General features: G+C 55.4%; 1 protein-coding gene across 2 annotated transcripts in view; it reads right to left on the bottom strand.

The window, feature by feature from the left end:
* The window catches only part of EPHA8 (EPH receptor A8), a 38,153-nt gene that overhangs the window by 11,356 nt on the left and 2,209 nt on the right, over positions 1 to 24,588 (bottom strand). The window contains exons 2-7 of one of the 2 annotated variants that reach the window (XM_021937130.2): positions 17,873 to 18,536; positions 8,845 to 9,000; positions 6,302 to 6,637; positions 2,127 to 2,251; positions 1,891 to 2,053; positions 80 to 173 (exon numbers count right to left, since the gene is read on the bottom strand). In XM_021937130.2, the coding sequence (XP_021792822.1) occupies positions 80 to 173; positions 1,891 to 2,053; positions 2,127 to 2,251; positions 6,302 to 6,637; positions 8,845 to 9,000; positions 17,873 to 18,470 (1,472 nt within the window). In that variant the 5' untranslated portion in view covers positions 18,471 to 18,536. Of the gene's footprint in view, positions 1 to 79; positions 174 to 1,890; positions 2,054 to 2,126; positions 2,252 to 6,301; positions 6,638 to 8,844; positions 9,001 to 17,872; positions 19,349 to 24,588 lie in introns of those variants that run through there. The other variant, XM_021937125.2, reaches the window with a different exon arrangement.

Raw genomic sequence — 24,588 nt, 5'->3', positions numbered from 1 at the left:
AGCTCGGTGGGGCTGGGGGCAGGCAGGAGGTACAGCACTTGAGAGGAGGGGCTGGGTGTGGCTGGGCCAGACCACCCACCTCTTCTTGCAGATAAGCAGGAGCAGAAGCACCACCAGGCCCGTGATGAGAGTCAGGCAGATCCAGACAATGGTCCTGGTGTCATAGCGGGGCCCTGCAGGGGAAAGCCAGGGTTGGGGGACCAGGCTCTCAGCCTTGGCCTTGGGCCCAGAGGTCTGGCAGTCCTCTGAGCCTGGGACCCTGGGGCCAGTGGGGAGCCTCCTTAGCCAGGAGCCAGCCCAGAGTCAGGGCGCAGGCCAGCTCCTCCTCTGCTCCCACCCCACCCTCTCCTAAGCTTCCTCTTCAAGCTCCCGAGACCTGGATGCCCCGGCTTCCTAATGCTGGTGCCGCTGCTTCTTGGGGCTGTGGGACCAGGGAAGACTCGTGTGTCCTCTGAGCCAATAAACGCCTGTCCTTCCTGTTATCCTGACAGTGACAACACGGAGTGTGCTGAGAGCTGTACCTTCAAGCCTCAGTAAACCCTCCCCACATCCCTTCCAGGGAGACCCCAGCATTATCTTCAGTTTTCAGATGGAAAGCTGAGGCTCAGAGAACTCAAGGAATTGACTCGAGGCCACACAGTACATAGGATGGAGGGCTCAGGATTCCCATCTGGGTGGTCTCGAGGGGGTGCCAGGCCTACGAGCACCGGAGGCACTCAGACGCCCAGCGAGTGCCAGGTGGGCGGTTGCTATCTCTGTCCTAGCTCCAGCATGCAGTGGGTGCACATACAGGAGACCCTGACTCAGGCTGGAGATTGGGGCAGGAGAGTGAAAGGGACAGCGTCGAAGCCAGAGGGTCCCAAATGTGACAGTGCCTGGGGATCACCAAGGGCTTGTTAAAACCCAGATGGCTAGGCGCCACCCACAGGGTTTCTGAAGGGCTGGGGTGAGGACTGGGAATTCGCATTTTTAGTAAGTCCCCAGGTGAGACCAATGCTGCTGGTCCCAGACCCTGATACTGAGACCCAGATCTCAGTACCAGCCATTGTGTGTGGGGGGCTGTCACTATCTCTGCCGCCTTAGGCGAGCAACTGTCCTTCTCTGAGCCTTGGTTTTTCATCTGTGAAAATGCCAACAGAGGCCAGGTGCAGTGGCTCATGCCTGTAATCCCAGCACTTTGGGAGGCCAAGGCGGGTGGATCACCTGAGGTCAGGAGTTCAACACCAGCCTGGTCAACATGGTGAAATCCCATTTCTATTAAATACACAAAAAATTAGGCTGGCAGCGGTGGCCCACGCCTGTAATCCCAGCACTTTGGGAGGCTGAGGTGGGTGGATCACAAGGTCAGGCGTTCGAGACCAGCCTGGCCAAGATGGTGAAATCCCGTCTCTATTAAAAATACAAAAATTAGCTGGGCGTGGTGGGGGAGCGCCTGTAGTCCCAGCTACTCGGGAGGCAGAGGCAGGAGAATTGCTTGAACCTGGGAGGTGGCGGTTGCAGTGAGTCGAGATCACACCACTGCACTCTAGCCTGGGCGACAGAGCAAGACTCCGTCTAAAAAAAAAAAAAGTAGTTGGGTGTGTTGGCTCAAACCTGTAATTCCAGCTACTGTGGAGGCTGAGGCAGAAGAATCCCTTGAACCCTACTCAGGAGGCGGAGGCTGCAATAAGCTGAGATTGCGCCACTGCACTCCAGCCTGGGTGGCAGAGTGAAACTGTCTCAATTAAACAAAAAAACTCCGACAACACCACTTGGTAGGGCAAGGAGAGCAGAAATCCTGCATTGGCACCAGCTCAGCCCGCACTAGCTCTCTTCTCGGCCACCCCTCTACCCCAGGGTCCTGGCGCCTGAGCTGCTCCACGCCCACAACCGCCCCCTCCCTGCACTCACGGGGTTTCCCAGTCTCCACCTCCATGGCCTGGCTGAAGCGGCCACAGCCTGCTGAGGTGCGGGCTCGGACCTGGAACACATAGCGCGTGCCTGGCTTGAGGCCGGAGACGGTGGCTCTGGTGGTGACGGCCTTGAGGGTGGAGTAGCTCTGCATCTCCTTGTCCTGCCACGGGACGGTGGTCAGTGGGCCCTGCCCGGATGGCCCAGCCCCGCCCACTCAGTCCTGCCCGTGGTACCTTCTCGTAGTACTTGATCTCATACTCCAGGATGATGCCGTTGGGCTGCTCAGGCTCCTGCCACAGTAGCGAGACGCTGGTCTGCCCTGCCCGCTCTTGCCGGATCACCACCACCTGGGACGGGGCTGGGGTGGCCAATCCCATCAGATGGGCGGATGGGAGACAAGGGGTGGCCTCTCTCCCACCCCTTCCCAGGCTCCACCCGGGGATCCTGGTTCCAGCCCTGCTCAGCTTCCTGACGGTCCTGCCCCAGCCCCAGGACAGCCAGCACCCTCCAGTTCTCCCAACAAATCACTGGTGGCCACTTGGGGTCAGTCCCCTGGGGTTGGTGTGGCCTGGCATGGTCTGGGATGCTAGGGTTGGCTTGGCCAAGGAGCGGGTTGAGTCTCGCTCTCCAGCCCAGGGCCTGGCATGGGCCAGCTGCTTGGGAGTGCTTGAGGAAGGACGAAAGGTCAGGCGAAAGAAGTGTAGAATGGAGGAACGGGCCCCTTACTGCCTGGGTTTGGAGGGCGTAGCTGGGACAACTCTGGACGCGGAGGGAAGGGGGCGAGCTGAGCCCCAGCTATTCACACTTGGTTGCCCATCCATCCCTCCCTCCTTGATGGAGTCACCCATGCCTTTCTTCATGCATCCCTCCCTCCTGGCTCAGGTGCGGTCAGCCCTGTGGGGAGCCTGCTAGGAGGCGTCAGACACAGCCACAGCCACAGCCAGAGGGAACTGTGCTGTCCTTCCTGCCCCTCCAGCCCTCAGGCCTCCTCCTCCCCTCTGCTCACTCTGAGTTCTGACTCTCTACCCTACGTGACTAAGTCTTCCCTCATGTCTGGGCATCCCCAGCATAACTCGGAGCTCCCTGAGGGCAGGCACTGCACAGAGTAGGTGCCCAATAAATGCTGCTGATGATTCTGGCATGAGAAATTAAGAAACAGCTTCAGAGTTGCACTGGAAGGGTGTGGTCCAAGGGAAAGCCCACCAGCCCAGGAGCCAGACGTGGGTTCGGGACTCGGCTCCCTCTTGCTAGCTGGGACCTGGGTGAGTCACTTGCTGTCTGTGGACGCCAGGTCCCCTTCTATAAAGTGAAACTAGTGAGCACCACCTGCCAGGGGGAGGGGAGGATTTGATGAGGCCACTGTTTGCAAGGGACACACAGGGTGTGTCTCTTAAAGCAGGAGGTGCTGTGGGATGGGGGCGGACAGAGTGAGACCAGGGCCCAGAGCGGGAGTGCTCCAGGGAGAAGCTGGTTGTAGAGAAGTGGCGATGGTGAGGCAGGAGGGGCAGGTGGTCTTTGAGCACAGTCCTCCCCAATTGCTTAGAGCTGTCGCTTGATCCTTTAGAACTCCTGAGTGCCTACCACATGCTGGGCATGGGGCTAGGAGCCGGGAGCACTGCGGTGCCTAAGACAGCCCTCAAGGAGCTTCTGTCCCAGGAAAGGAGACAGGGCGTCCAATAAACAGGAGAATGGGGGTTCTTTTGGTGCTGGAAAGGTAGGAAGGGGTGCTGTGATGGAGAAGACGTCTGCAGGGCCCGAAAGGGCACTGGGCCATTTTAGCTGCGATGGTCGGGGGAGCTTCCAGGGCAGAGGAGCCAGGCATGGGAATGTCAGGGGAAGAGCGAGTCATTCCGAAGGAGAAGCCAGGCCACGGCCCAGCAGCAGGGAAAGACCCAGCGTGTTCAACGAGGGGCACCGGAGGCCATCGTGGCCAGAAGAGAGTGAGCCAGGGAAAGAGGTGCTCTGGAGAGGCAGGTGGGGGCGAAGCCATGTGGGTCCACAGGCCATGAGAATGTCTGAATTGCATGTGCACTCAGCCTGGGCTGTGAAGGGCTTTGAGGACAGCTTGATCTCACGTATTTTCGTTTAAAAAATTTTGGGGGGCTGGGCACGGTGGCTCATGCCTGTAATCCCAGCACTGTGGGAGGCTGAGGCAGGAGGATCACTGGAGCCCAGGAGTTTCACATCAGCCTGGGAAATATAGGGAGATCCTATCTCTACAAAAAAAAAAAAAAAAAAAATCACTGGGCATGGTGCTGTGTGCCTTTGGTCAGCTACTTGGGAGGCTGAGATGGGAGGATCACTTGGGCTCTGAAGACCAAGACTGCAGTGAGCTGTGATTGTGCCACTGCACTCCACCATGGGCGACAGATTGAGACATTGTCTCAAAAAAAGAAAGTTTTTTGCAGAGATGGGGTCTTGCCATGTTGCCCAGGCTGGTCTCAAACTCCTGGCCTCAAGTGATCCTCCTGCCTTGGCCTCCCAAAATGCTGGGATTACAGGCGTGAGCCACCATGCCCAGCCCTCACTTCTATTTTTAAAGCTCACTCAGAAGTGGTGTGGAGAATGTCTTGTGGGGGTGAGGCAAGAGGGGTCTCCTGTGGTGGTCCAGGCATGGACTCGTGGGGGGTGGAAGTCAGTTGGTCACTTTGAAGGGAGGCCCCTGGGGCTTTCAGGTGGATGGTTGTGACATGCATGAGAGTCAAGGATGACAGCTTGGGTTTGGGGGTGCTACGTCCTAGGGCGGGGCAGGTGCAGGTGTGGCAGGGTTGTTTTTTACACAACCGAATGGAGACGGGAGAGGGCAGCTGGGTCCCAGGGGAGAGGTCTGCGCTGGTGACTGCGAGTTGGGGTTGTTAGTACGAAGATGGAATTCAAAGTCATGGGCCCTGAAACAGCCGCCCAGAACAGATGGATCTGGGCACACAGGAAAGAGAGGAGGGCTCAGGACATTCCCAGGGACCTGTGGCCTTTAGAGGCCATTTAGAGGAGGTGGGGTTACAAAAATGAGAGGGACAGGCCACATAGGTCGATGGAAAATGGGGGTGGGCTGGGACACAGGAGCAAGAGAAAAGTGTTCCCAGGAAGAGGAAATGAAAGGGGGAGGGGAGCCCATGGATGTGGCCATGCCGCGCTGCTGACTTCTGTGGAGAGGTGAGGAAAGATGCAGAGAAGGCCCACAGGGGAGAGGAAGTAGATACGCCAGGCGCGGACAGAGAGGGTCTTAGGGGAAGCGAAACGGTCTGGTGGCTGGAAGGGAAGGCAGGTTCAAGGCAAGGTCCAGTTTCCTCTTTAATGTTGGGGCTTCCTGGAGGCTGCCTGAATGCTGTGGGCTTCTCTTGCTCTCCCCTCCATTGGGACCAGCCTGCCAGGGGCCTTAGGGGCCTAGAGACAGGTGGGCGAGGGCTGGGCTCTACCACGGGGCACATAGGTCGCTTTCTGTGTTGCCAGCACCTGGCACCGCGCTTGGCATTTAGTGGGTGCTCCACAAGGGCTATAGAATGAGGGAATCTTCTGAAGGGGTGAGGCCCTGGCGTCAGGGAACAGCATGCCCTGGATTCAGAGTTGGGGGGACCTGCTTCACTTGGGAGTGACACAGACCTGGGTTTGAGCCCTGCCTCTGCCACTTCCTATGTCAGGTGGCCCTGGGTGGCTCTCCAGACCTCAGTTTCTTCCTCTGTGACATGGTAGGCATAGTGTCTGTGGGGCCAGGGCTGCGTGGTTTTGGGAGGAGATGGTGGGTGGGGGCCTCAGGGTCCTGGGCACAGGTGAGGGTGGCTGGTAATAGGAAGCTGTCCTGGGCGGGCTGTTGGGCCAGCCTGTCACTTAACAGGCAGGATCCTCCAGAGTTTGGGAAGAAAGAGGTTCTGGGGTGAATTCAGCCCACCAGCTGGCCAGAAACTGATGGATAAATGACTGTGGTCCAAGCCAGTGAAGCCAAGTCTATCCCAGGGGCAGCTGTAGCAGCTGTTCTGGAAAATGATCATCAGAGTGATTTTATTTTTTAATGACATTTATTGAGCATTTACCACGGGCCAGGTGCTGGGCTAAGCAATTTCATTCCTGTCATTTAAGCCTCCTGAGAGGACCTCGGGCAGGTACTATTATTCCCATTGCACCAGGGAGGAAACAGAGGCTCAGAGAGGGAAAATTCTGGAACCTAGGCTTTCGACAGCCACACTAGCCTGCCTCTGAGCTTTTGGGATTTCTGTTACTGATAGAACATGTTCCACTTTTCTAAAGGCAATGAAGAGCCTCCAGCTCTGGGTCCTGGTGAGAAGGGCAGGGCCAGAGAGGCACTTGCCTGAAGGCCCACAGCACGTCCCGGCAGAGCTTTGATCCCTGGATGGGCTTGGGGCAGGGGAAGCTGGGGGACCGGGAAGCTACGGGCCGGAGCTTCTCCGCCTACCTGCCTGGTTCGTGGTGATGTTGACCACAGCAGCCCGGCGGGGCTCGGGGCTCAGGTCGGACACGCCATTGACGGCCTCGATCCAGAAGGAGTAGTTCATGTGGGCCAGCAGGTTGGCCACCAGCAGGCTGGCCTGCACCAGGCTTGTCTGCTGGGGCACAAAGCGGGTGCCGCTCCCACATGCCTCGCAGCGGCTCAGGGCCCAGGGGCAGCGGCGGCACACGGCGTTGTAGGTGACGTCACTGCGGCCACCTGGGTCCAGGGGAGGGGCCCACTCCAGAGTCACCGATGTCCCATTCACACTGGAGATCAGGTTCACTGGTGCCGAGGGCGGCCCTGAGGGCAGAGGATGACAGGTGGGGCAGTGGTTATTTATTTGGGCCGTCCTGTCTTCCTATCGTCAGACCTGGGGCTCCCCAAGGGAAGGGCTCCCCACCATATTTAGGGCTCCTTAAGGATAGGGTCACATCTACTCCATCCCCTGGAGCCTCCCCAGCGGCAGAGTTTGTGTCTCTGCCATCAGACTGGGACCACAATGTCAGAGTCTGGGCACAGAACCCTGGGACCCCATCGCCCCCGCCCATCAGGACCACCGTGATCCCAGGGTCTGGGCGTCCCAGTGCTCGCCCAGAGCGGGAGAGAGACCGCACAGTCCCGGGGGCGCCCATAGCAGCCACTCCGTGTGTAAGTGACCCAGGCATTTGCAGCCACATTCATTCCTTGACCCTTCTGAGCTGGATCTGATATAAAACGCCACTGAGCACGCACTGTAGGATTAAGTGGAGGTCCCCAGAAGCCCACTGCATATCCCCATGGCTGTGTGTACCAAGCAACCCCTCCCCAAGCCCGGGCATGGGAGCCTCTGTCTGGGCAGCACAAAGACTCTGGAGAGAGAGGGGTGGCCCCTTGGTCGAGCAGACCAGGACGTGGGGCTGGGGCATGAGGGGCTGGGGTGGGGGTTTGAATGAGGAGAGCATGGGGGTCTGTGGGGGCCCCTGGCCTCATAATTCTAGTTTTCAGAATCCCAGGCAGAGAATCTTAGATCTTCAGAAAACAGAATTGTAAGATCTTGGAATTAGAATCTTACAATCTGAAGAGAAGAGAATTTTAACATCTGAAGGGTATAGAATACTAAAAGATCAGTCTTTATAGTCTTAAGCTTTCCAGAACCTAAAGGCACTGAACCGTGGGTGTGGAAAGAAACCAGAGTCCAGCCAGCTCCACGCAAGTGTCCATGACCTGGGGCCAGACTCGCCTTGCCTGAGGAGCCCACGCTGTCACCCTGTCACCCGGCCACCTTTTCTGCCCCAACAGGTCCCACATGGGGAAAATGCACAGATCTGGGCAGGGCAGTGGAGGGAGGGTGGGTGTGTGTGTCTGTGTGTATGTGCACAAGCATGTAGGCATGAATGCACCTGGGCCCTCGCCTGCCATGTGCAGGGAGTCTGGGGCTAGGTGGTGATGGATGTATGGGAGGGGGAGATGGGCGTCAGTGCTTGGGTAGATTCAGAGCAAAATCAGAACAGTCTGAAGCACCTCTTGCTCTACCACAAGGGCCCAGGGTTGGCAACTGGGCTGGGCTGAGCAGGCTGTGGTCCCTCCCCAGGCCTGGAATGGGAGTATGAGTGGCCCGTCAGGACAGATGAGAGGAGAGAACCCAGGCACTGCATCAGCAGAAGGTAGGACAGTCACGCGGCCCTGCAGGCATGGGCGCAGAATCCCTCCCATACCTTCGGGTCCGCAGGGCTGGTGCACATGCAGCCACACCCTCTCCAGGCACAGGCACCCTTACAGAGCCAGGTGTGCACATGTGCACATACACGTGCTGAGCTCACAAGACACCCTTGTTCAAGCTTTACAAGGACTTCTGAGTCCCTTTCAGGTACCCAGATGTACATACACCTACACACACACACACACACACACACCCCTCCTCCTAAGAATCCTTTATATATGTGAGCTCAACTACACAGCACACATTTACACGCAGGCATCCAAACACGATACAGGCGTCATCTGTAAGAGCAGCTGCCCAGACACATGCAGCCACACAATCCTTGCAGGGGGCCCAGGGCACACACAGAATCAGACATGCAAATTCCATGTGTGCACACACACGCACACACACCATACACACTTAAGGCAACTCTCAGCATTCAGTAGTTCCAACAAGTTCATCAAAGATGGTGGTGATGGAGGGGTTGCTGCTCTAACCCTCACCCTCTTTGCACAGGCCAGCACCCTGGCTTGCCCACCTGGCCCCCAGGACATCGGCATCGCCGCTAGATCAAAAGATGACAAAAACTGCTCAGTGTGGTGAAGGAAGTGAGGACAGCTCCATTCTGCCCTCCAGTGTAGGTGACACGTGGCAGAGGTAGGGAGCCCAGAGAGGTGTAGGCCACCGTGGAGGGGTCAGAGTCACCCCCCGACCCCAGTCTGACCTCTAGCCCAAGAGAACCACCTGCCCCTGCCCACCAGCAGAGAACTAGTGGCCCGGCCCAGTCTTGGGCTCAAGGGTGCTGGCATCTGGGAGTGGTACTCACGGGTGCAGGCTGAGGACGGCGGGTCCAGGGCTGCGCGGTAGTAGCTGAGGTCACAGTGGCAGGCTTGGGCGGCTGGAGCTGCGGAGTGGCTGTGGGGAGGGCAGCGGGCACACAGCTGGTCCCCAGGGGCTGACTTGTAGAAGCCCAGCTCACAGGCTGTGGAGGAGAAGGTGGCTGCACGTGAGCCAGCAGGGCCACCCTGGCAGGCCTTGGGGACAGCTCGCACTGGGGCCCGCAGCTTCCTGGCGATCCCCCAGAGGGACGGAGGTGCAGACCTTCAGCACTGCCCAGTGCCGCCCTCATTTGCAGGTGGCAGAACTGAAGTGCAGAGGGGGCCTGTGTCTTCCACAGCCAGTCAGGGCAGAGCTGAAGTGAAGACCCTGACATGGGAGTCCCAGCCTCAAAGTCAGCCCCACCCCGAGTGTCTCCAAATTCTCCCACCCCCCTCTGCTCCCTCCCCCAGGCCTTGTCTCCAGCTTTAGGGGTGGTGATGCTGTCCTTCTGTCCTTTATGGGACACTGGTCCTTAGGTGGGACACCAGCCTAGGGGCCAGGGCCATGGGGCTGAGGATCAAATGCCCTGGGAGTGACTTGGGTGGGATGAGGAAGCCGGCCAGGGACGGGGTTGCTGGCAATGCGACTAGAAAGACGAGGACACGTGGTAAGACCCATCGCTCCCAAACACGGGCAGACACGGAGCCACCTCTGTAAAAGTACAGATTCCTGGCCCTACCACAGACAGCTGAGTTAGAAGAGCCAGGGCCAGTACCTGGGGATCTGTTTTACAAGCTCCCCGTGGGAGGGTGACTATCCAAGAAGTGCAGGCTCCTCCCCTCCCGGGCCCACGCTGTCACTGTCACTATGGCTGGGACTGACCCTCTCTCCAGCCTCTGCCACACCCTACCTCATCTCTCACCCACAGCAGCCTTCAGACTCAGCCTCCAGCCCTGCCTCCACCCCACAGCTGCCTGCATGATCATGCTTTCAGTCAACCACTGTTCATGAGCGCGACTCTGGACCAGGCCTGTTTGGGCTCCGGGGGCTGTGAACCAGAGCCACTGGCTCTCAGCTGTGATCACTGCTAGGAGGGAGGGAGAGAAGAGGGGGCTAAGGAGAAGGAAGGGTAAATGGTGGGAGGAGCTACTTCCCAGAGGAGGAGATGATATTTGAGTTGTGGCCTAAAGAATAAGAACAAGTCCACTGTGTAGGGAGGGGGATACCCTCGGTTGAGGGAGTCTCCAAAATGCACATCTCAGACAGTCACTGCCTATTTTGCGCCTCACAGGCTCCCCAGGGCTTACACAATGAAACCTGGTGTTCAAATCCCTCCCTGCCCGGCCAAAACCCACTTGCAGCCTCCTTTAGTGCTGCCCCTCACCCCCATCCTTAGGCCAAACTAAAGCACTGGCTGATCCCCACACCCAGCCGAATGATTCCTGCCTCAGGCCCTTTGCACATGCTGTGCCCTCTTCCTGTGATGCCTTTTCTCCTTTGTCCACCTACTGAGCTCCTCTTTTAAGATTAATTTTGACTGTCCCTTCTGGAACTCTAGACACACACACACACACACACACACGCACACACACAGAGAGAGAGAGAAAGGACCATTCCCCGCCCTGCTCCTGCAGCCCCTGCTTGGCCTCAGCACCTGCAACACTATGGCTGTACTCGCTTGTCTGGGTCTGACTCTCTTTCTAGACTGAGAGGCCCTCGTGGGCAGATCCTTGCAAACAGAGTAGGACTCCCTTATTCATCTCAATGTCCCAGAACCTGGTCCAGTGCTAGCCCTGGGCAGATGCTGTTAAACTCCAGGCAGGAGTTTTCAAATTGAGTGGATCCCACCACTACCTGCTCTGGGCAGAAACCCTAGAGGTTCAGGGAGACCAAATGCCACCCAGCCAGGCAGCTCCCGGTTGAGTCCATGGAGCTGAAGTCCTTTGCAACAGGGACCACCAGGAAGTTCACTGCGGTTCTCTCTCCACTAGATCCTGTTCTGGAAAACTTAGTGCCTGAGAGAAGCTTCATTTACAAAGACATCACGCCACTGCAGAGCATTTCTTCTCTGGATGTTGATCGTATCTCTTTATTATAAAAGCTAAAACCAGGTTCATTTGTACAATTCTACAAACTTGAGAGAAAACCTGGAGTCAGGAGAAATGGTAACGCCCTGAAGTTGCTTCACACTCTAGAAGGCTGCAGAGCCAGAAAGGGCTTGTAAGTGGCAGGGTGCGGGAAAATACCTCCCAGTGTTGTGACATCTTTCCCTCCCCTCCAAAGGACCCCCAGAGGGCTCCGGCCTGCCTGGGGGCTGAGCTCAAGGCTGGGACCTGGGAGTCCTGGGGAGTCTTGATTGACACACTGTGATCTCGCCTCCTCTTCCTAGAAGCCCTCCGAGAGGCTCAGTCCTGGGGCACAGCCTGGGGCACAGGCTCCTTCTGAGCCCCTGGAGCCACTGGCATCATCAGAAGAGGGCTTTGCATTTTGTCAGCAAATATTTGTTGAACCTGTTGTTGAGCTGAATAACAGTAATCCTCACTGCAATGATCCAGTCCACAATGATTAACACCTCGGAGACCGTTTGCTTCTTCCCTCCCTCATTTATTCCTTTCTCCAAATTTACTGAGCTTCTACTATGGACCCAAGAGAAGTAAGAGCTGGGCCTGCTCTTAGGGAGCTTCCAGGGCATTGGGAGACGGACAAACAAAGCCTCATGGGGTGATGCGGGGCCTGAGGGAAGCCAGAACCACAGCTGGTCCTGCAAGTCTCTGACCCTTTCCAGGGCCCACCTGGTCCTTGTCAGGCCTGAGCAGAAACTCGGGAGCAGTGCCTGGGTTCCCGTCCTTGCCTAACCCCCTTTATCTGAGCTCGGTGCCATTGGGCAAGGTGCTGGAAGTCAGTTTCCTCATCTGTAAGGTGGAGATCATAATTCCACCCGCCTTAGAGGGAGATGGCAAGGATGACATGAGTGAAGACACACAAATTGATGCCAGGGCAGTGCCTGGCACTTGTTGTTATAACAATTTGATGTAGTTGGAATTCTTACAATTGTTCGACAGAAGAGGAAACAGAGGCTCAGGGAGCCTGAGTGCCTTGCCCCAGGTTCCCAGCAGAGCCAGGCTGTGCAGCCAGGCTGGGGAGCCTCTGGAGCTATGGCCTTTCCCCCTGTCTTCGCAGCACCATCCCAGAGCTGAGAGATAGCTGCGCCGCTGTGGATCACCAGTCGGCAGTTCTCACACGCTCGGCTAATACCCATATGGCTATAACGTGTCAAGGCCAGATTAATCCACGCAATGAAAATAAAATAATCTTTAATAAGAATACTAATCACCAGGCCTCAGGGAGCCCAGAGACCTGGAGGCTGGGCCGGGAATTAATGGCTGAGACAGATGGAGCAGCTCTGGGCTGGGGCCCGGCCCTGCCTGTCGACCCGGGGTGCTTCCGGAGCCCGCGTGTGCCCGGGTGTCAGGCCGCAAGCCAGGAGGGGCTCCTGCCCCTGCCGAGGGCACCTTGCCCAGGCCGCCTGTCAGGCCAGCAGCTGCCTGCGGCCCCGGCCACCTCTCTGCTCTCCCCCGCAAAGAGCCGGAGATTTGACAAATAAGGTGTCCGCCGGTGGACAACCAAAGGAAATTAATTCTAAATCAGATTTTAAACACAGTCAGGAAGGCAAAAGAGCTCGCCGTTCCCGCTCCCCCTCCGAAATGAGACTCTGATATTTATAGAAAGATGATTAGGGCCGCGAAGGGTGATTTATATTCTGCGTCCAGGTGACAGGAAGGACGGCAACCAGGACTTCAGACTCTGGGCTGCTGCCCTGTTGGGTGATGTGCTGAGAGGCCCTTCCCCTTTCTGGGGTGAACCGGGGTGCAGGGGGGTGCTGGGAAGTACAGCCTGGTGTGAGGAGGTCACTGGATCCAGAGTTGTGGAGTTTGGGGAGCTTCCTCTGGTCAAGGAGTCGGGAGATGTGAGATTCTATCAACCACCCCTCACTGTGTGCCCTTGGGCTAGTCACTTCACTTCTCTGGGCCTCCAATTCCCCAGTGGTAAACTGGACGAGCCCCACATCTCTCTGACATTTTTCCATGGGTCTCTGAGGCCTGAGTGCAATCTAAGCAAGACCTCTAAAGAGCCATGTGACCTGGTGGATCCCTTATCCCAGGCTATACTGTCTTCTTCTGTAAAATCAAGTACTGTCTGGCCACCTTCTGAGGGTACCTCTGAGGGCAAAACCCGAGGCAGGGATGGCAGCTGTAGAAGGGGACCTGGCCGCTACTGTGGGTCTCAGGCTCTCGACCCCTGCTCCTGTCACTAGAAGGACAAGGAGTCAGGGCTGGGTGAGCTGAGACCCCTGACTCCACGCCCTTCCTCTCCTTAACTGCTTGCTGAGAGAATTGCCCAAAAGGGATCAGGATGTCCTCAAACCAGGCAGGGGCCCCATGGACCTCAGCAGATCTCCTGAAGACTCCCTCAGGCTGGGCAGGGGCAGCCCCAGCTTGCAGAAAACATCTCAAGTATCCCAGGAAAAGTACCCTACTCTGTTCCCAGCCCCTCCTTTGCCCCAGGCCATCCACTAAGGAGCCGGGCAGCTCCAAAGAGGTCAAGGGCTTCTCCAGGGCTGGAAAGGGGGACGAGGCGGGGCTCTTGGACCTGGCTACCACTTGTGAAGGGCCTTGGTTTGGGACCCGTGCTGCCCTTCCCAAATGAAGTTATGCAGCTACAGAAGCCACCAATGGGGCTGAGAAATGTCTTTCCTTGTGTGACTTAAAACAGGCTTTCCGTTCCCAAATCTCACTGCCTGCAGCGCACTATGAATTAATATTTTTTATAAAACCTGTAATTATCTTGAAACTGGCATAATTATGTTGTATTATGATTTAAATGTAAAATTCAAAATATGCTGCAATTCCCTAACTCCGCTTTGGCGTTTCTTTTTATTTGTTATTAATGTGGCAGCAGCGCCAGGAAATAGGAGTGGCCTTGGCCTCTCCCAGCCCCCATGAGGTCCTGCCACTCAGGCCCTGGGGTTTCCACTCAGAGCCCCACCCCTGATGTGCTGTGAAAATTGGGCAAGATACATTCCCTCTCTGGGCTCCGCTTCCTTCCTCTGCCACAAGAAGACTGCGGCGTTACCTGAGGCCTCCAACTGAGGTCGTGACCCCAAAGACAGGAGGGCAGGTCTCCTTCCTACAGACAAATGTGGCTCAGTGCACCCGGGACAAATGATTGGCGTATTTGTACTCGCTGGCTAAATCCAGAGGTGGGGATGGTGGCCGACCCTGAGTGCATATGCACCAGCCAACCAGCCAGATTGTTATGACTTATGCTGTACCAGTTACTAACCATCCATCCGAACGCTACCCCACAGAGGAGGGAAGTGGGGCTTCGCAGAGGGCGCTGTGCACAGAGGAAGCCATTGAAGGTGCTGGAATCAGGCAACCTGGGATCAGATCACTACTCTGCTACTTAAGTTGAGGGGCCTCAGTTTTTCTTATCTGTAAAATGGGACTATAATACTTAGCTTAGAGGACTGTTGTAAGGATAGGAAACTGCTAAGTCCCCAGAGGCAGGGACTCCCCGTACCTGTATCCCCAGTGCCGGGACACAGTAGATGCTCAGCAAAATGGATAACTGTATAACATCAAAGACGAAAAATCATCACTAAGGTCCTTCATTATCCCCATCAGAATGAGGGGATGTTTGGAGCAGCTCTGGCGGGCAAAGCAGCCAGGGAGATGCTAAAAGCCTGTATCTGGCTCAGAGCAATACAGACCTGTCTTCAGGCTCCAGCTCCAGCTCTCACCAGCTGTGAGGCCTAAGCAGGTGACACTACCTCTTACACCTCAGCTTCCCCATCTGTAAAATGGAATTGTGATACCTGCCTTGCTGCAATGAGCAAATGAGCTGGTATGTGATGCACCCCACTATAAGCTGTGAAGGCAATAGGGGTGTTGGTTGTTTTTCTTCCCCAGTGCAAAGCTGAGCCATACGGGGCTGTCTGTGACAGTAACCATGAGAGGCTTGTGGCCTGGGGAGCCTGGCAAACCAGGCTACAGAGGGCAGAACAAATTCAGAAATGGGCAAACGCCACAGAAGGTGCTTTGGGGTTTAGAGCTCAGGACAGGAGAAGACTCAGAAATTGGGGATGTGAAACAAAATTTCTTAAGAAAACCAGATAATGGGTTGGAGGCAGTGGCTCACACCTGTAATCCCAGCGCTTTGGGAGGCCGAGGCAGGCGGATCACTTGAGGTCAGGAGTTTGAGATCAGCCTGGCCAACATGGTGAAACCCCGTCTTTACTAAAAATACAAAAATAAGTTGGGCGTGGTGGTGGGTGCCTGTAATACTAGCTACTCGGGAGGCTGTGGCAGGAGAATTGTTTGAACCCGGGAGGCGGAGGTTGCAGAGAGTTGAGGTCACACCATTGCACTTCCGGCCTGGGCAACAAAAGTGAAAACTCCATCTCCAAAAAAAAAAGGAAGGGAGGGAGGGAGGGAGGGAGGAAGGAAGGAAGGAGAAAGAAAGAAAAGAAAGAAAAAAGAAATAAAAGAAGAAAAGAAAGAAAGAGAGAACCATCGAGCCTCTGGGAAGGGCTGGAAAGGGCCTGGTGGCTGCAGGGAAGATCCTGGCCCCAGAGATCTCTGGGCAAGACAGCTCCTAAATGGAGCCAGCTGGATTCCATCCCCACCTGTTATTACCTGAGGCTGTCAGCCTATGTCATGCCCAGTCCTGTTAGTGCTTAGGGGCCTTTCCTGCCTGCCTGCTGGGGGCAGAGGGATGGGTGATGAGGACTAAAGATCCCTCTCACTGTGGTCCCAGGGCCTGTGTAGTAGCAGCAAAAGGCTAGGAGCATATTCCCAGCGGCTGACAAGGGCCCCGTTCCAGTTGTCACTAGGGTATCTGGGGACAGGCTCTTGTCTCTCTGATCCCTGCATAGGAACATCCCCCTCCCTTTTACCTCCTCTGTCTCCTCTTTTGAGATCCAACGATCTCAAAAGCCAGGCTTCACTGTGCCCCGGGAGCTGAGCCACTATGTGCCCAGCCACTGGTGAGACCAAAGAAAACAACAGAGAGAAGCTGAGCCAAGACCAGGAGCAGCTGGGCACCTGCTGTTTGTCCACACAAGCTTGCTTAGTGTTCCCTGCTCTTGGGGTGCCCAGCTGAACAGACTCCCCCACATGCACACACACATGCACACACACGCACACATGCACACATACACTCATGCACACATGCACACATACACCCACACGCACGTGTGCACACATGCACACACTCATGCACACATGCATGCATACACTCAAGTGCACATGCACACACATGCATACATACACTCACGCACATATGCACACACATACACACTGATGCACACATGCACTGATGCATACACTCACATGCACACACACACTCATGCACACGTGTGCACACATGCACAAAGTCACACATTACTCATGCACACATGCACACACACATACAATCACGCACACATGCACATATACACTCGCACACTCGCACATATACACACACACATGCACACAGACTCATGCACACATGCACACAAACATGCACACACACATGCACACACATGCACACAGTCACGCACATGCACACACACTGCACAAATACGTGCACACACTGCACACATATGCACACACACACTCACGTGCACACGCACACATACACTCACATGCACATGCACACAGGCATACATACACTCACGCATGTGCACACACACGTGCACATACACTCACGCGCACATGCGCACATACACTCACGTGCACATGCACACAAGGGCCATCGTGCACATATGCACACACGCACATAGACACACACACGCACAGATACACTTGCACACATGCACAATACACTCGCACACACATGCACACACATGCACACGTACACTCATGCTCACAGGAACACATACACTCATGCACACATGCATACACACTCACACGTGCACACACATGCATGCATACACTCATGCACAAATGTACACACATGCATACATACACTCACGCACACAAGCACACACACATGCATACACATTTGTGCACCCGTACATACGTGTACATACACTCACGTACACATGCACACACGTACCCACACATGCATATACACACTTGCACACACGCATACATACACTCACACCACCTGGGCCTAGGCTCCCCCGTCTGCATGCCCTGCTCCTGGTCCGACACAGGAACCCAGTAGCACACCTATGGGTACAGGTGCCACCCTAAGTCATGGCCCAGGGGCTCTCTGCTCACTGTCTTCCTCCACAAGGCCCTTGCCTGTCTTCTAGCACAGGTCGCTGATAAGCTCCCCCTGAACAGAAGCAGCCTTTTCAGGGCCCCAGGGACAGGCCCAACCCAGACTGTACTCCCTGGGTGCCCCTGGCTTTATACCCCTCACTGTGCTCATTCACCCAGGGCCTGGGTCCCACTTCCCTCTACTCTACAGGTTAGAAGTTCAGTGGTTTCGAGCACCAGCTCTGGAACCAGACTTCTGAGTTGAAATCCCAGCTCTGCCATCCCCAGCTGCATGACCTTGGGCAAGTTGCTTTGCCTCTCTGTGTCTCAGTCTCCTCATCTATAAAACCAGGACAATAGCAGTTCCTATGTCATAACGCAGTGGCCAGGATTCAATGAGTTAACACTCGCAAAGTGCTTAGAACTATGTCTGACCTGAGTTAGCCCACGGTATCGTTCCCTAATCCGAGTAGGAATCCCATAGCATACCCAATTGCACAGGTGCCTTTAGCTGGTACCCCCGACAGAAGGCACCGCCTGGCTGAAGTCTGTTTCCCTCCCTCTCCCCTCCCCCTTCGTGCTTCCACGTCCTTCCCCAACACACGGACACAGGTGGCCTGGCATATTTGCTGATGTAGGAACACTGGAGGTTTATCCATCTTCCCAGGGGCTGTGTGGGCCACCCAGGTGCCTGTGGGCTCTGACGTCCCCCCTCACACCCTGGCAGCCCTGCCCAGACCAAGCGCCGCTGCCGGCTGACCCATGCCCAGGCCATGGCGCGCTCACCCACACAGGCATCCCGCCGCTCCTCGTAGCCGGCACTGCACACACATTTGCCGATGGGCACCAGCCACTCGCCCTCCGCACTGCAGTACATCTTGGGCGTGTCCCGCTCCTCCGAGTGCCGCACGCACTGGCCCCGCACCTCCACCAGTGAGGAAGAGTCAGCCCCCGTCACTGCCTCCGAGAAGGCAGCCAGATTGCGCACCATGGCGGGGCACTTCTTATAGTAGATGCGGAGAGAGAGGATGGCCAGGCAGGCACCGATGTCCTGGAAGGCCAGGTAGAAGCCGCGCTTGCTGAGGGGACCCACACCGCGCACCTCCGTGTTGAGCTTGAGACGCCGCACACCAAGGTCGGCACCTGTGAAGCTCTCGTCGGCCGCAATGGTGTCGATTTTGAGGAACTGGCTTTCTTGTGTGCTGGCCCCCAGGTCGCGGTCCGACTCCAGGTAGTAGAGGTTGAAGGTCTCCTTGCAGGTGCCCAGCACGCCAGGCATGCTGTTGCAGTCGCGCAGGGTAAACTTGATCTCGGCATAGACGCGCCGGGCGCCGTCGCGGGGGACCCAGCTCGTGCGCAGCCAGTTGTTCTGGTTGGGGCTCATGACATTGCACACCTGGTACGTGTGGATGGGCTGGAAGGACTCGTCCACCTCGTTGATGGAGTCCCACTGTGGGCAGAGAGAACACAGCCACTGAAGCACAGCCAGCACCTCACCTTCTTTTGCCAGTGACCCTGTGTTTTGTGCTGGGGACGCTGGGAAAAAAAAGACAAAGGAGCTGGCCTGCTGGTGGACTGTCATAGCTACCAGATGCCAGGCCCCCTGAAGACGTGATCTCGCAGAGGGCCACAATCTTCAGGGGAAGTGTTATTTACTAACTCTTGAGATGAGGAAGTAGAGGCTCTGACCTGTGAGCCACATGTGTGAGGTCATGTCATTATTGAGCAACGGCTGGACGGGAATCGGGCCTGCCTGATGCCAAAGCTCTGCCCTCATTTCTCTATGGCTCCTCCTATCTTTCTTAGAGTGGGAGGACTTGCCTGGTGAAGTTAGTAAGTCCAATTTCCATATCAGTTGCCAGAGGGATCTTTCTAATATACGAACCAGATTATGCCTTGCCCCCACCTCAAATCCTTCAGCAGCCTCTCCTGCACTGCTGCTTGTTGAGTGACTGCCTGATCCACAGACTCCCTCCATCCTGCTCTTCTTGCTGTTTCCCTGGGCTGGCCTGGGTCCCACTCAAGGGAATCCCAGGATGTGAGAAAGTTGAGTGTAATTGCTTCTGTGCTGCCTGCTGGCTGGGCATCAGTGATTTCAAAATAAACCAGACACTCTCAACAAACTGAAAAGGTAACCCATGAAATGGGGGAAGCTATATGCAAATCATGTAGCTGATAAGGGATTAATATCCAGAATACATAAAGAATTCCCACAACTCAACAACAACAGAAAAGAAATAGTCTGATTAGAAAATGGGCAAAGGACGTGAACAGACATTTCTCTAAAGAAAATATTCAGATGGCCAAATGAAAAGATGCTCAACATCGCTAATCATTAGGGAAATACAAACCAAAACCACAATGAGATACCACTTCATACACATTAGGATGACTGTTATAAAAAATAATAATAATAAGGCTGGATACGGTGGCTCACACCTATAATCCCAGCACCTTGGGAGGCCGAAGCAGGTGGATCACCTGAAGTCAGGAATTCAAGACCAGCCTGGCCAACATGGAGAAACCCCATCTCTACTAAAAATACAAAAATTAGCCAGATGCAGTGGCGCGTGCCTATAATCCCAGCTACTCGGGAGGCTGCGGCAGGAGAATCACTTTAAACTGGAAGACGGGTTGCAGTGAGCCAAGATCGCACCACTGTACTCCAGCCTGGGCAACAGAGCGAGACTCCCTCTCAAAAAAAAAAAAAAAAAAAGATAATAATAAGTGTTGGCAAGGATGTGGAGAAATTAGAACCATGTGCATTACGGGTGGGACTGTAAAATAGTGCAGCTGCTGTGGAAAACAGTATGGCAGCTTCTCAAAGTGTTTAAAATAGAATTACCATATGATCTGGCAATCCCATTTCTGGGTATATATCCCAAAGAATTGAAAGCAGGGTCTCAAAAAGATATTTGTACACCCCTATTCATAGCGGCATTATTCACAATAGCCAAAATGTGGAAGGAACCCAAGCGTACGTCAATGAACCAGTAGATAAGCAAAATGTGGTATATACCTATCACAGAGTATTAGCCTTGAAAGGGAAGGAAATTCTGATACACCTTAAAGACATGCCAAATGAAATAAGCTAGAAACAAAGAACAAATATCATTAGGATTTCACGTATATGCAGTACCTAGTCAGATTTAGAGAGACAGAAAGTAGAACGCTGGCTGCCAGGGGCTGGCAGGGAGGGGGCAGTGACTGTTTAAGTGTGCGGAGTTTCCATTTTGCAGGATGAAAGGAGTCCTGGCAGTGGCGGCGGTGATGGCCACACAGCAATGTGAATGCACTACATATCACCGAGCTGTGCACTTAAAAAGGGTTAACACGGTAAACTTTACATTATGTGTATTTCATCAGAATAAGCAAGCAAGAAAGAAAGATACCACAAACACTCCTTGTCCCAAGTGCCCCGGGTCCACCAGACCAGGCAGTGCCGGGTGATGAGCCAAGGGAATTCAGGTGGGTAAGACTCCCAGGCCCCTCCCCAGCCCTCCTGGGTGTGGGCATCTGTAGTTTACCTGTCAACCTGGCACTGCAATGAAGCAGCACCCTCTTGCAAGGGTGGAGGTCTGCAGAAGACAGGGAAGGGGACAGCCCTAACTTCCTCAGTTGCTGAGCACCAGCTGGCCAGGAGCAGTCCTTGTTGAGCTGACTTCAGGGACTCATGAGGGCTCCAAGGAGGAGCTGGAGGACGAGGACAGAGGAAGGGTTGGTCTCTGGGCCCCTGTCCTGGTTCCTTCACATATGCAACACCTTGACCTTCTTCAATTGTCCTTGAACGAGAGAGCCTACTGCTTAAAGGGGGAGGGGGGCTTCATGACCAGATGCTCTGAGAACCTGTGGAGTTCTGGGCTTATTCCACAAGTGCTAGAGAGAAGGTCATGGGCATCTCAAGTCTTTTCCTGCCCATCCCAAGCCCCTCCATCTAGTCTCCTCTTGATCCTCAGTGCCCACAGCTGTAAAATGGGACTCAAGTAGGCCCCGCTTCAGCTAGGTTTGAGAGGATGCAGTGGGAAACTTTCTGCAAAGTGCTTAGCTCAGGCCTGGCACAGGAAGGCACTTGACGAATGGCCCGAATATGATACTGAACTGGCAGCATCTTCACAGCCCACCGCACCTGCCTCCAGGGACCATGTGGGAAGATTTCCTGTTTCCAAAGGGGTCCCAGGAAGTGCAAGCCTCACCTGAAAGAGTTTATGCTTCCAAGTCTCCCCAACCCAAAAAGGACCCCTGCTCCACACCCCGCTCTGCTGTCAGAGGCTCCAGGCAGCACAGCATCACATCTGGGGTTAAAGTCATTGTCACAATTAATGGAGCACCAAAGAGCCAGCCAGCTGCTCCCTGTCTGTTTCCTGCCAGGGACCCGGATAAATTAATCGGCTCAATCTGAGTCTACTACAGCTGCCCCACCGGGGCCAATGGTCTGGCCTAGCCCTGCCAACCCCAGGAGCTGCTGCAGATGCCCAGAGTGGCACAGACTCCGGGAGGTCTGGTGCAAGGGCAGAATCAGCACTGTTCTCTGCCTGGGGCACCCCCACCACATGCTGGGTGCCACTCCCATCTCCGCTGCTTCTCAAGCCCAAAAACTGACTCTGGCACACTGCTCCCCCAACTCTGTCCTCCTCCCAGATCAGAATGCAGTGAACCAGCTGTGCAGCGCTTGCTGAGGCACATCCCTTCTCTGAGGCTTGGGCTTCTCTTCTGTAAAATAGAGTAGCGAATGCCTGCTCCTTCCGTCTACTCCAGGGGGTGCAATGGAAATTAACCTGCCCGCTTACCTAAAGCAGCATTCGTTAGTCCATGTTAATTAGCCAGAGCAGGCGGAGCACGTCCCAGCCCCAGCGTGCGGAAGTTCCCGGGAGCAGAGGGAAGGGCGCAGCCTGATGAAGAGCAGAGGGTCTGGGCCAGACCTCCCCGTCTTCGCAGAATTACTTCGCCTCTGAGAGCTTTCAGTTTCTCGTTGGTAAAACGGCCTTTTCATGTATCATCCCATTGGTGGCACTGCACGGAGCAGTTCTAAGATTGTCCCCATGTTATAAATGAGGAGGTGGAGACGAAGTAAGTGATCTGCCTGAATCACACTGACTACAGGAGGCGGAGCCCCCGTTCTTCAGGACCCAGCGCCCTGGCCCTTCAGGTTCTGCACCTGTCTGACAATCGTGTAACATTTCTGAGGCTGGAAACTGCCCTGGGTGACCCTTGTCCTCAAGCTACTGAATGGACTCCAGAGTCAGAGGGACGGATAGAACCTCAAGGACTATCTCCAGAGGTTCCCCCTCCCAGCTGGGCAGGAGAATCACCTGGAAAGCTGATTCTTTTTATTTTTATTTTTTGAGACAAGATCTCTCTCTGTCACCCAGGCTGGAGTACAGTGACTCACTGGAGCCTCGACCTCCCAGGCTCAAGCAATCCTCCTACCTCAGCCTCCTGAGTAGCTGGGACCACAAGCGCACACCACCACACCCAACTAATTTTAATATCTTTGTACAGAAAGCATCTCACTATGTTGTCCAGGTTGGTCTCGAACTCCTGGTCGCAAGCAAGCCTCCTAAAATGCTACACTTACAGGTGTGGGCCACCATGCCTGGCTCCCTGGAAAGCTTATTAAACAGAAGATTCCCAGGCCCTTCCACAGACCTCCTGGATGTGGAACTCTGCAGGCTTCACCTGCTAGCCTGGCACAGGTTCAAAGTCTAGAGTTTGGGAATCAGGCATGTCATTCCAGCCTTCCCTCTTCTCCGAGAAGCCCCAGTCTCCAGGCCCCCTGACGATGGCAGGTGGTCCCTGGCTCAGCAGAGAGTGCAGGCTTGCCTCCCCATCTCATGAAACGGTCACAGAGTGGGCCTTACTGCCTGCAGTTCAAAGGTGGCATAAGGGACTCACCACAGGCTCTGGGCTCAGAGAGACCCAAGTTTAAGTCCCGGCTTGCGATCAGCTAGAACCTGCCTGATGATGGGCAAATTACTCCTCACTGCGCTGAGCCTCAGCTTCCTCACCTGTGAAGTGCGGCGGCTGCACCCACCTCAAGGATTGGTTGTGGGGAGTGATGAGATCACGCCTGTGACCTGCTCAGAGCTCAGTGAAGTTGCCTGATTTGTTCTAACTCGCGAATGCAATGCCAGAATGCTGAGCTATGCTTTATAGCGCCCTGCACGAAAACCCACCTGACACTGCCAGTGTGAGCGTCCAAAACACGAGGCCAGCCATGCTCCCCACCTGCTGAAAACCCTGACAATTCCTCGCTACCCTAAACACCAAGTCCGATGCTCTGGGCGGGATAAAGACACCCCGGAGCCAGCCAGGGCCCAGGCGTGCCCTCCTAGCTGCTGGGACTCAGGGGAATGCCAACTCAGCCAACCGCCATGCAGTGAGGGAGGAACCAGGACCCGTCTCCTCATGGGTGGAACCCTGACACGGGGGCCAGCTCACTGCACCAAAGCCTTCCACACCACACTCACGCGGGGAAGACAGCCACACCAAGGAGCGTTTTACAGAGCGGGGGACTGACACGCTGCGAGGTAAAGGGACACCCCAACACCCAGCCTCCGTCCTCGGGCAGTGGTGCTGGCTCAGGTGATGAGGGCTTTCTCCAGGCTCAGGGACCTGGAGAGCCAGGGCCATGTGGCCCGCCCCCAGCTCCCGGGAGCCCGGTGCATGAGGGTTGATAACAGGCTCAGCTCACTGCTGCCTGGTGACCAGACCCCTAGAGAGAGAGGAGCGGGGCCATGTCTAGACTTCCAACCACAGGCCCCCTACAAAAGGCCCAGATGAAAACTCTACCCAAAGTCAAGAAAGGCCCTTCATAAGTGTTAACTGTTGGTGGCATTATCATCATCATTATTGATATTATTATCCCTCTGTCCTCACAGCCATAGAAGCTGAACGTGGACATGACAGAACTCAGGTATGCACCATGTGCCCGTGTCCGTGGCAGGGATGTGTGCGTGTGTGTGTACGCGCACGCGTGTGTGTGCATGTGTGTGTTTCTGAGCACCCTGGTGAGAGGAAGTTCATGTGACGGTAACTGTGTGAGATAATACACGTGAGTAACAATGCTAAAGATCATTATAAAAGCCTACGTCCATTGAGGGCTCACCCTGTGCCAGACTCAGTGCCAAGACTGTGTCATCTGCTCTCGCCCTGCCGCAGACCTAGGAGGTCATCACAGGCTTGTCCCTTTCTATAGATGGGGAAACTGAGACTCAGAGAGGTGAAGTGGTGACCCAAGGCCACCTGCTCGTCAAGGGCAGAGCCGGGATCTCACCAGGCTCGTGGGCTCACTCCTATTCTACTGCCCTGCCCCCGCAGGATTCAGAGAAGAGACGCAGAGGGACGGGGCAGTGCAGCCCGCTCACTGCAGCTCCTCCCCAGGAGGATGGGGGCACGGCCTGTGAGCACATTACCCACAGCAACCTGAAGGCCGAGTCCAGAGTCACCATGGAGGCCTGGGAACCTGGCCACTTGGGGAGACAGACAAGCAGAGACTCCAGAGG

Source organism: Papio anubis, chromosome 1, assembly GCF_008728515.1.
Source record: "Papio anubis isolate 15944 chromosome 1, Panubis1.0, whole genome shotgun sequence".
NCBI classification, from domain to species: Eukaryota; Metazoa; Chordata; class Mammalia; order Primates; family Cercopithecidae; genus Papio; species Papio anubis.
The sequence above is the reverse complement of the archived record's forward strand: the minus strand, read 5'-3'. Positions and strand labels throughout refer to the sequence as shown.